At 40.1% G+C, this 12,030-nt stretch overlaps 1 protein-coding gene across 3 annotated transcripts; it reads right to left on the reverse strand.

The window, feature by feature from the left end:
• Positions 1 to 365: 365 nt before the first annotated feature.
• On the reverse strand, positions 366 to 11,760 carry LOC106578911 (cell adhesion molecule CEACAM2). 3 transcript variants are annotated; one of them, XM_045700607.2, is made up of 9 exons: positions 10,938 to 11,760; positions 9,833 to 10,002; positions 4,542 to 4,811; positions 4,027 to 4,281; positions 3,535 to 3,655; positions 3,256 to 3,284; positions 2,826 to 2,986; positions 832 to 864; positions 366 to 679 (listed from the first exon to the last, which is right to left on the reverse strand). In XM_045700607.2, the coding sequence occupies exons 2-9, from the start codon at positions 9,864 to 9,866 to the stop codon at positions 674 to 676; spliced, it is 909 nt and encodes a 302-aa protein (XP_045556563.2). In that variant the 5' UTR covers positions 9,867 to 10,002; positions 10,938 to 11,760; the 3' UTR covers positions 366 to 673. The 3 variants fall into 3 exon arrangements, with proteins under 3 accessions (XP_045556563.2, XP_045556559.2, XP_045556545.2); XM_045700603.2 differs by having other exon boundaries at positions 366 to 676; positions 9,833 to 10,156; XM_045700589.2 differs by having other exon boundaries at positions 9,833 to 10,156; positions 10,938 to 11,759.
• Positions 11,761 to 12,030: the final 270 nt, after the last annotated feature.

A 12,030-nucleotide genomic window follows, 5' to 3' on the forward strand; every position in this document is an offset into this window, starting at 1 on the left:
TCAGGTCTGTAGGTCTGTGGCAATGTGTTGTGTGATAAAGCTGCACATTTTAGAGTGGCCTTTTATTGTCCCCAGCACAAGGTGCACCTGTGTAATTATCATGCTGTTTAATCAGCTTCCTGATATGCCACACCTGTCAGGTGGATTGGTTATCTTAACAATGAGAAATGCTCACTAAAGTAAACATATTTGTGCACAATATATGAGATAAATCTTTTTTTTGTGTGTACAGACAATTTCTGGGATCTTTTATTTAAGCTTATGAAACATTGTACCATCACTTTACATGTTACTTTTATATTTTTGTTCAGTATATATCTTATAAACTGGTAATCACTGGTCTGACACAAAGAACAACAGAGTAGTAGGAAAATAGCAGGCAATATTTATTAGTCATTCTGTTTTTACATCATTTAAATAATTTGTATTTATTTAACTGGCATTAATTATGCTCTAATTTATAAAATTACAGTACAGTAATGCGTTATCTACTTTCATTAACAAGGTTTTCTTTTCAATGTTAATAAATGACACAATAAAGCAGACAAACATAGCATAAATGTATTATGTACGTTACATTTCAGATCCACACTGGGTGTTATCATGCAGGTTTTCTTTGTGTTGATTGTGGAACTGGAGAATGGTGGTTGAATGGAGATCTCTTCCTGACCTCTTACTGCTAGTAGGAAAGTAAGGGAGAAAAGAAAGGAACATTAACTTCCATTTATCAGCTATAATACGGCATGAATACCATTTAACATATAACACATAAATCAGTTGTTTTTACAGTATTACAGTCACATGGTGACATGTGGTCTAGAACAAACTTACCATTATCCTAGTATCATAGGTACTCTTGAAGTCCTGCAATTCATAATTTGGGATAAAAGCAGAAGTAAACAACTGCAGAACATAGAAGGCAACAGCCACACCAACAGTTGCCATGACAAAATACATAACCTCAAAGTCCTAAACAAACTTTTACAGCGATCATGTGTTAGTGAATAACATGAAAGGGATCGAGACTGAATAGTAGTCATTAAGTCAAAACGAAACTCTTCTCCAGACCATTTCCGGAGACCTTCTCCCTTACCTCACCTCGCTCATCAACTCATCCTTGACCGCTGGCTACGTCCCTTCCGTCTTCAAGAGAGCGAGAGTTGCACCCCTTCTCAAAAAACCTACACTCGATCCTTCCGATGTCAACAACTACAGACAAGTATCCCTTCTTTCTTTTCTTTCCAAAACTCTTGAACGTGCCGTCCTTGGCCAGCTCTCCTGCTATCTCGCTCAGAATGACCTTCTCGATCCAAATCAGTCAGGTTTCAAGGCTGGTCATTCAACCGAGACTGCTCTTCTCTGTGTCACGGAGGCTCTCCGCACTGCTAAAGCTAACTCTCTCTCCTCTGCTCTCATCCTTCTAGACCTATCTGCTGCCTTTGATACTGTGAACCATCAGATCCTCCTCTCCACCCTCTCCGAGTTGGGTATCTCCGGCGCGGCTCACTCTTGGATTGCGTTCTACCTGACAGGTCGCTCCTACCAGGTGGCGTGGCGAGAATCCGTCTCCGCACCACGTGCTCTCACCACTGGTGTCCCCCAGGGCTCAGTTCTAGGCCCTCTCCTATTCTCGCTATACACCAAGTCACTTGTCTCTGTCATATCCTCACATGGTCTCTCCTATCATTGCTACGCATACAACACACAATTAATCTTCTCCTTTCCCCCTTCTGATAACCAGGTGGCGAATCGCATCTCTGCATGTCTGGCAGACATATCAGTGTGGATGACGGATCACCACCTCAAGCTGAACCTCGGCAAGACGGAACTGCTCTTCCTCCCGGGGAAGGACTGCCCTTTCCATGATCTCGCCATCACGGTGGACAACTCCATTGTGTCCTCCTCCCAGAGTGCTAAGAGCCTCGGTGTGACCCTGGACAACACCCTGTCGTTCTCCGCTAACATCAAGGCGGTGACCCGATCCTGTAGGTTCATGCTATACAACATTCGCAGAGTACGACCCTGCCTCACACAGGAAGCGGCGCAGGTCCTAATCCAGGCACTTGTCATCTCCCGTCTGGATTACTGCAACTCCCTGTTGGCAGGGCTCCCTGCCTGTGCCATTAAACCCCTACAACTCATCCAGAACGCCGCAGCCCATCTGGTGTTCAACCTTCCCAAGTTCTCTCACGCCACCCCGCTCCTCCGCACACTCCACTGGCTTCCAGTTGAAGCTCGCATCTGCTACAAGACCATGATGCTTGCCTACGGAGCTGTGAGGGGAACGGCACCTCCGTACCTTCAGGCTCTGATCAGGCCCTACACCCAAACAAGGGCACTGCGTTCATCCACCTCTGGCCTGCTGGCCCCCCTACCTCTGCGGAAGCACAGTTCCCGCTCAGCCCAGTCAAAACTGTTCGCTGCCCTGGCACCCCAATGGTGGAACAAGCTCCCTCACGACGCCAGGACAGCGGAGTCAATCACCACCTTCCGTAGACACCTGAAACCCCACCTCTTTAAGGAATACCTGGAATAGGATATAGTAATCCTTCTAACCCCCCCCTCCCAAAAAAAAAAATATATAGATGTACTTCTGTAAAGTGGTTGTTCCACTGGATATCATAAGGTGAATGCGCCAATTTGTAAGTCGCTCTGGATAAGAGCGTCTGCTAAATGACGTAAATGTAAATGTAAATAATTGGCAAACAGTCTTGCATACAGTATTTTCAACACTGTACATTCTGTTAAGCAAAGTAATCTTGTTTATTACAGTAAGACTGTAGTAGAATACAGATGTGCACAGACACATCCCATGTTTTACTTACTGTCAGGGGTAGAGGTGGAGATTGATTTTGTTGTGTGTTGTCACGCACAGGTGATGGGTTCTCATACACAGGTGATGTGTTCTCAGGTGATGGGTTCTCATACACAGGTGATGGGTTCTCATACACAGGTGATGGGTTCTCATATACATGTTGTTGCGAGCCTTTAAGAGATACACAAATAGAGGTGGTTGTATAGTTGCTGTTATCTTGTCTGCATTTGTCTGCATAAGCATTGTTACAGTATTAGGCATCGTCATAGAGGTGTTGTACTATATCATGTAATTTGTATGAATCCATTTCATTTCTTTGTGGAAACTGTACATTTCTCTGGATGAGAGTGACTGCTAAATGACAATTTTAATGTAAATGGATAAAACAAATGTTTGAAAACATGATTCATTATAAGATTGGAGATAAAGCATATGCTTACCTCCTCGATGCATTGGCTCAACATTGCTTCTATATGCAACAATAAATAAACATTACAAGGTATGAGAACATGATATTACAGTGCTTTTAACAGTTTATAGTGAAGTTATAAGATAAGAACATAATATTACAATGTTTTTAAAAGTTTATGGTGCTTTTGAAATATACCCAAGCCCTTTTTTCTGACCAGTTTAGATCAATGTGAAAACAGAGCCCATATTGTCTATTGCCGGCAGTGATAGAAAATACACTTGTTTGAATGAAACGTTTCTTAACTCACCCATTTTTCTTGATGAAATAGACTGCAACACTAACTGCCACTTCCACAACCAGCAACACTATTATCACAATCCCAGTGATGACAACAACAGACAGTCCGTCTGGAGTTAGAGAGCCCTCCGCTGCAGAGACCAGAGAGACAACCATACAGAGATGAGAGAAAGGCTACACACAGTGAACAAGCAGTACTGCACATTACAGTGCATCTAGGTGACAATTACAACACAACAAACACAACAAAAGGCACTATTTAAAAACAAGTTTGGAATGCAAAACTTCATACGTATAACTTTTCTTCTACTAGCACTGACTTTTCTGATAATTACTTTGAGAAAAATTGTACTTACTATGACTGAGATATTTGGTTGTCCCACATAGCTACCTTAATGCATTAACTGTAAGTATCTTTGGATAAGAGGGTATGCTAAATGACTAGATGTAACTTATCTACTTACTATGTTCATATTGTCTTTAAAACTTCTACTAACTTTACCTTTTACTGACAGTTTATGGACCACAGATGTTTTGTTTCCAGTGACATCATTTGTTGCTGTACAGGAGTACTCCCCACTGTCAGAGTATTCATCCTTCTCTTTAGTGAACTCAGGTGAATGTCCTGGTATCTCTGTCTCATTGTGCATCCAGGTGTAACTAGCAGGCGGGTTGGAGTCAGCAGAGCAGGTCAATGTAAACTTCTGTCCTACTTCTATTTCATTTGGACCCCTGATTTCCATACCATCAGGTCCATCTGTAACACAGAGATCACCAGTTAGTCATAGCTACAAGTTCATTAGTTTGTAATCAGTGTGACGGTGGAGTCATAATGGTTGGTGTAAAGTGTGTGTTCAGTCATTGTTATATTCTTTTCACGTGCATCTGTTGATGGTACAGTTGCTACATTTATCTGGTACATTTATCAAATCAAATCAAATGTTATTGGCATGTGTATGCGACCAACAAAATTTGATTTGATTTGATTTATCCCCAGGCTTATAGGGAAGTACTTACAGATTACATTCACAGTGTCACTGGCATTTTCAGAGCTGACATGGTTGCTGACTCTACACAGGTATTCACCACTGTCTGTTCTCTTCTTTATGGACAGCACTCTCTTATCCTCAGATAAGATGATATTGTCACCAGAAGACACAGGATGACCATCCTTCATCCACTCTCTGGTGATGTTGAAGCCAGCTGCATCACAGGTTAAAGTGACAGAGCCCCCCTCGATGATTGGTGGGTTTGGGGTAATTGTGATAGAAGCACCAGATACTGTTTCTGTGAAGTTAATACAAGATGAGATAATACTAATTATTGTGGTTTGTTAAAAAAGAAAAGGAGAAACAAGTTAGTTTTATGTTCATGTTACACAGTGGTAGAAAAAGTACCCAACTGTCAAACTTGAGTAAAAGTAAAAATACCTTAATCGAAAATTACTCAAGTAAAAGTGAGTCACAGTAAAATACTACTTCAGTAAAAGTCTAAAAGTATTTGGTTTTAAATATACTTAAGTATCAAAAGTAGATGTAATTGCTGAAATATACTAAAAAAAAGTAAAAGTACATCATTTCACCGTCCTGATATTAAGCAAACCAGACAGCACGATTTTGTTGTCATTTTAATTTACGGGTAGCCAGGGACACACTCCAATACTCAAACATATTTACAAACAAAGCATTTGTGTTTAATGAGTCTGCCAGATCAGAGGCAATAGGGATGACTAGGGATGTTCTCTTGATAAGTGCTGCTAAGCATTGGAAATGTAACGCCTACTTTTGGGTGTCAGGGAAAATGTAGGGAATAAAAAGTACATTACTTTCTTTAGGAATGTAGTGGAGTAAAATTAAAAGTTCTCAAAAATGTAAATAGTAAAGTACAGATACCCCCCAAAAACTGGCTAAGTAGTACTTTAAAGTATTGGTACTTAAAAAATGTACACCACTGGTGTGACATTACCATGGACAGGCGCAGAGCTCATCAGCATAGACGGGGCAGTGCGCTCTCAAAGGGTCTGTCATGCCAAATAATGTCTCCCGGCCAAATAGTGTCCCCCTCTACGTCACAATGGGATTCGCTAAACTATTAGCGTCCGTTGTTATATCAACGGTGGGATGACCTAATGATTCGAATTTTTGAGATCATTACATTCTAAATTACATTCTTTTCATCATTGCTATGTAAACAAGGCTGATTTTCGTGACAATTTCGCTGTTTAAACAAGTTTGGTTTAGCTAATAAAATGAAACAATTAATTCAAACTACTTTTGGGTACCTTGTTAACATTACAACATGAAATCCATGTCTTAAACATTGCTACATTTCAGAAATGGCAAAGAAAACGTGTAATCTGCTTGACACATTAAAGTTACTTACCTTACAGATCACAAAGTCAGCTAATTTCCACTCCATTCATATGCAAATCCATTTGATTCTTACACTGGCTTGTCTGGCTGTCATGTTTTTATTTTAACCTGCCCTTCCCTTGTCTACACTGAAATAATATAATTTCACTAGTCCTCTATTAGGATTTTCTTTTCTGGCATAGCACATTAGTACACCCTTGTGGTTCAATATATTGTAGGTCCTAGGCTACAACAAAGAATAATGTGGAACAAATAAATACCATCAAAGGATACCTTACAATTTACAATAATGAACACCTTGTGAAACAGCTGTGAAATCCAACCTGAAGTTCTAGCAACAGCCCAGCAACAGAAGCTAGAACTGATCGAATCCCATCAATGACGTAGAGGGGGAAACTATTTGGCAAGGGGACACTATTTGGCATGACAGGTCCTTAGCAAATCTTTTAAAATTAATAGCTGATATGCCCCATCATAAAAGAAAATTAGGCTGTTAGTAGGTTATTTTATCATCTAACTTATTCATAACTTGCGTTACTGCAAACCGCATACAGAGCCTAGTTTGAGCAAAGCGAGAGCTCGCAGCTCATTGATCATGTGTTCTTATAATCCCAGTCATTGTGCAACATTTCTACATACAATCGCGTGTGAAAACCGTTTTACATCATATCCTATTTTGACGCATGTTTAACCTTGCTTCGAAGTAGCCTATAGCCAAAATTTGACCATAGAAATGTTTAGGGAATAATTTTATAACTATACCTCATATATCATTGAAACCAGCATTTCTCTCTTGTGCTATACATTTTTATATCAACTTTATTTCATTGTCCAGAAGCCAAAGTCACAATCCTACACTATTAGAAAAAAGGGTTCCAAAAGGGTTCAATGGCTGTCCCCATAGGAGAACCCTTTTTGGTTCCAGGTAGAACCCATTTTGATTCAAGGTAGAACCCTTTTGGGTTCCATGTAGAACCTTCTGTGGAAAGGTTTCTACATGGAACCCAAAAGGGTTCTAACTGGAACCAAAAATGGTTCTTCAAAGGGTTCTCCTTTGGGGACAGCCGAAGAACCCTATTAGGTTTTAGATAGACACTTTTTTTATAAGTCATATTAGCAACCAATTCTAGTTGTTGCATCTTTAGATTTCCACTCATTCTAAGTTTCTAACAGATATTTGTACCTGTCACATGAAACCACTGGGATCAGCTGCCCTTTAGAACAGTGTTTTCCCGCTAATTGCATGTTGAAAAATGATGTAGCCTAATACATTGCTTGCTATATTACAGTAGCTGAATGTTCAAAAATGGCCTAAAGTCTCTTGGTTGTGAAACAATGTAGTGGTGCTGTATGAAGTAGACTATTAGTAGTTTGTTAGTTTAACACTACTAATAGTCTACTTCATACAGCACCAATACAACATTAGAATAATTTTCCAGGTAATAATTAGACAATAATATTAAATGAAAACAGATTGTTTAGCCAAGCCTTTTCAATGTTCATATTTATTTTTTTCAATCATTATTAGTACTTTTAAACTAACAAACGTACTAAATAAATGAATAATCATTTTGAAGACCCTGGTCCCTCCCAGCAGCAGACAGCAGCCCTGGCAGTTGCCAGTCCCAGGCCAGGGGGCCCCTCAAGGGGGTAGAGTGACAGACAGCTAGTTGTACATTGCTTTATAAAATAAGCAACACCAGCTCAGACCAATTCCAGGATCTAATGAAATAGTTTTACAGTTGAAGTTGGAAATTTACATACACCTTAGACAAATACATTTAAACTCAGTTTTTCAGAATTCCTGACATTTAATCATAGTAAAAATTCCCTCTCTTAGATCAGCTATGATCATCACTTTATTTTAAGAATGTGAAATGTCAGAATAATAGTAGTGAGAATGATTTATTTCAGATTTTATTTCTTTCATCACATTCCCAGTGGGTCAGAAGTTTACATACACTCAATTAGTATTTTGTAGCATTGCCTTTAAATTGTTTAACTTGGGTCAAACGTTTCGGGTAGCCTTCCACAAGCTTCCCACAATAAGTTGGGTGAATTTTGTCCCATTCCTCCTGACAGAGCTGGTGTAACTGAGTCAGGTTTGTAGGCCTCCCTGCTCGCACTGGCTTTTTCAGTTCTGCCCACAAATTTACTATAGGATTGAGGTCAGGGCTTTGTGATGGCCAATCCAATACCTTGACTTTGTTGTCCTTAAGCCATTTTAACACAACTTTGGAAGTATGCTTGGGGTCATTGTCCATTTGGAAGACCCATTTGCGACCAAGCTTCAACATCCTGACTGATGTCTTGAGATGTTGCTTCAATATATCCACATAATTTCCCTTCCTCATGACGCCATCTATTTTGTGAAGTGCACCAGTCCCTCCTGCAGCAAAGCACCCCCACAACATGATGCTGCCACCCCCGTCCTTCACGGTTGGGATGGTGTTCTGTGGCTTGCAAGCCTCCCCCTTTTTCCTCCAAACATAACGATGGCCATTATGGCCAAACAGTTCTAATTTTGTTTCATCAGACCAGAAGACATTTCTCCAAAAAGTACGATCTTTGCCCCCATGTGCAGTTGCAAACCTTGGTCTATATTTTTTATGGCGGTTTTGGAGCAGTGGCTTCTTCCTTGTTGAGTGGCCTTTCAGGTTATGTTGATATAGGACTCGTTTTACTGTGGATATAGATAGTTTTGTACCCGTTTCCTCTAGCATCTTCACAAGGTCCTTTGCTGTTGTTCTGGGATTGATTTGTACTTTTTGCACCAAAGTATGTTCATGTCTAGGAGACAGAACGTGTCTCCTTCCTGAGCGGTATGATGGCTGCATCGTCCTTTGTTGTTTATACTTGCGTGCTATTGTTTGTACAGATGAACGTGGTACCTTCAGTTGTTTGGAAATTGCTCCCAAGGATGAACCGGACTTGTGGAGGTCTCCATTTTTTTTTCTGAGGTTTTGGCTGATTTCTTTTGATTTTCCCATGATGCCAAGCAAAGAGGCACTGAGTTTGAAGGTAGGCCTTGAAATACACCCACAGGTACACCTCCAATTGACTCAAATTATGTCAATAAGCCTATCAGAAGCTTCTAAAGCCATGACATCATTTTCTGGAATTTTCCAAGCTGTTTAAAGGCATAGTCAACTTAGTGTATGTAGACCTCTGACCCACTGGAATTTGTTACAGTGAATTGTAAGTGAAATAATCTGTCTGTAAACAATTGTTGGAAAAATGACTTGTGTCTTGCACAAAGTAGATGTCCTAACCGACTTGCCAATACTGTAGTTTGTTAATTAACAAGAAATTTGTGGAGTGGTTAAAAAACGAGTTTTAATGACTCCAACCTAAGTGTATGTAAACTTCCGACTTCAACTGTATATATTGGGATGTTTTACAGTGTCAAAAATGTTTTTTCTTTGGTTTTTGGTACATCATTGTTGAAAAGTTTTTTAATTGTTATTTATTTATTTATTTCTCCAGGATCAGGGGGCCCCTAGGTGTGTGGTCCCTGGGGTGATCACCAGGGTTGGGGTAAATTCAATTTCAGTTCCTGTAAATTCAGGAAGTACACTTAATTTCCAATTCCAATTATCTTCTATGGTTTTCAATTAGTAAAAATTGAAATTTGAATTGGAGTTTGCTTAACTTTTTGAATTGACTGGAATTTAATTGGAATTGAAACCCACGCTGGTCGTACCCATGGCCCTCACACTAGCTCTGCTTCTGACCATGGATCATGTTTGTAGTAGAGTGTCAAGAGATATCCATCAAATAAATTGCACCATCAAAAGACTAGAGTAACTGCATTTCAACAAGCACATTCAGTTTTTTGTTTTGTATTGTTTTTATGTATGGAAGTACATTCAATTCACAGTTGACAACTCAACTTTAACATTAAGTGACATCTTTTGGAACTCAGGAGGTACTCACCATAGACATTCAGTGAAGTATTTGACAAATACATCAAATCAGACACTCTTAGGATCACTCTGTATTCTCCATTGTCAGCAATGGTCAGTTTCAAGAGCTCCAGAGATCCAGTGCTATTGTCCAGACTGATCCTGCCAACATATCCCTCTCCGGTCACAGGACCTTCAGAACTGAGAAAGTCAACAATGATGACAGGGGGGTCACCAAAAGTCCAGACGTTTGCACTAAGTGTGGTTGGATTGATGGTGGTTTTGAAAAACACATTTCCTCCCAATGTTCCATTCACAGGTCCAGGTGGAAGCACTTCTAGACCAGCACAATATACTGAGGAAACATTAACAGGGCTTGATTATCATGTCTCCAAAACAAACAAAAAACACTGTAACCAGACAGTTTTTATGAGTTCTTATGCACTTTTATTTAACTAGGTAAGTCAGTTAAGAACAAATTCTTATTTACAATAACAGCCTAGGAACAGTGCCTTGTTCAGGGGCAGAACAACAGATTTTTACCTTGTCAGCTCAGGGATTCGATCTAGCAACCTTTTGGATACTGGCCTAAGGCTCTAACCACTAGGCTACCTGCCGCCCCCAAAATTAATTATAACATAATTATTTTATCAAGACAATTTTGGAAGTCACTGTGGAAGCCATTGTGCCTAGTAGAATGACTATCTTTTGTGCAAGCAAATATTAAGCAGCATTTGTCACCAACTGAAAGGGATAGTTCACCCAAATTACAAAATGACATATTGATTTCTTTACCATGCAAGCCATCTATGGACAAGATCTGACACCAATCCGTTAAACATTTAATTAAATGTGTATGGCCTTAGAGAGGGGCATGAACATCATTGAAACTACGTCTATGAATATTGACAAAGAACCTGCTATTGATTGAAGAACCATTCCTACTGTCACGGGAACAGAGAATAATGTATTACATTAACACAGAAATCATGGTCCTACATTTTCAGAAGGATCAAAAAGGGTTTAGAAATTATAACGTGTTTCACCCCTTGGATTTAAAATTGTCCCTTGTCGGTGCTTTTAGGGCTAACCTATATGTGGCTGTATTTTATTGAGTGCAGCAGATAAGGTCTCACCTGAGAGTATTGCCATGGTAAGAAAGACGACTACAGATGCCACCATCTCTTCTGATGTAACAAATGTCTGTGATTCAGACTACTTCTGTACCTAGAAATAAGTATTGCATAAGAGACAGGGCTTCAATAAAAGTGGTCTACAGTAACATCAAAACCTGATATGAGGAAGGAATATTGAGATAAAGGGTTTTGATGAGTTATATCGCTGCATGAAGGAACAAATGACCAAACTCCACTTTCAGAATACTACAATCCACCTCCACTAAGACTAATAAGGAAGCTTTGTGGGGTTTTACATTCACTGAGCCTGTTGCCCTCTATTGTTTTGCAGGCTTTGACTGATAAAGATAGTAGACTTTGGTCTTTAGGTATTTTCTGATAATAGATTATATATTATATATAATATACTCCTTCTCAAACACTGACATCACTGTAGGATCACTTAGAACCAACACCCAGCTTTGTAGGAATGTTAGTTGAGGTAATATGTACATCTAGGTAGAGTTATTAAAGTGACTATGCATAGACGATAACAACAGAGAGTAGCAGCGGTGTAAAAGAGGGGGAGTGGGGGGGGAGGGGCAATGCAACTAGTCTGGGTAGCCATTTGATTAGGTGTTCAGGAGTCGTACGGCCTGGGGGTAGAAGCTATTTAGAAGCCTCTGGACCTATACTTGGTGCTCCGGTACCGCTTGCCGTGCGGTAGCAAAGAGAACAGTCTATCACTAGGGTGGCTGGAGTCTTTGACAATTTTTAGGGCCTTCCTCTGACACCGCCTGGTATAGAGGTCCTGGATGGCAGGAAGCTTGGCCCCAGTGACGTATTGAGCCATTCACACAACGCTCTGTAGTGCCTTGCAGTCGGAGGCCGAGCAGTTGCCATACCAGGCAGTGATGCAACCAGTCAGGATGCTCTCGATGGTGCAGCTGTAGAACCTTTTGAAGATCTGAGGACCCATGCCAAATCTTTTCAGTCTCCTGAGGGGGAATAGGTTTTGTCGTGCCCTCTTCACGACTGTCACGACTGTCTAGACTAACAGGGATGTAAAACAAATGTGTACACAAAATTTGAAAGAAATACATTTTTTATGCAA

The sequence above is a fragment of the Salmo salar genome, chromosome 02 (genome assembly GCF_965601325.2).
Source record: "Salmo salar chromosome 02, fSalSal1, whole genome shotgun sequence".
NCBI classification, from domain to species: domain Eukaryota; kingdom Metazoa; phylum Chordata; class Actinopteri; order Salmoniformes; family Salmonidae; genus Salmo; species Salmo salar.

Excerpts from the sequence above, each read along its gene's own strand:
- LOC106578911 (XM_045700589.2), bottom strand. The coding sequence starts at position 10,983 with ATGGTGGCATCTGTAGTCGTCTTTCTTACCATGGCAATACTCTCAG. Across the intron at positions 3,656-4,026 it reads CCATAAACTGTCAGTAAAAG|CGGAGGGCTCTCTAACTCCA; the intron begins GTAAAGTTAGTA and ends TGGTCTCTGCAG. Across the intron at positions 865-2,825 it reads CTCCACCTCTACCCCTGACA|GACTTCAAGAGTACCTATGA; the intron begins GTAAGTAAAACA and ends TATGAATTGCAG.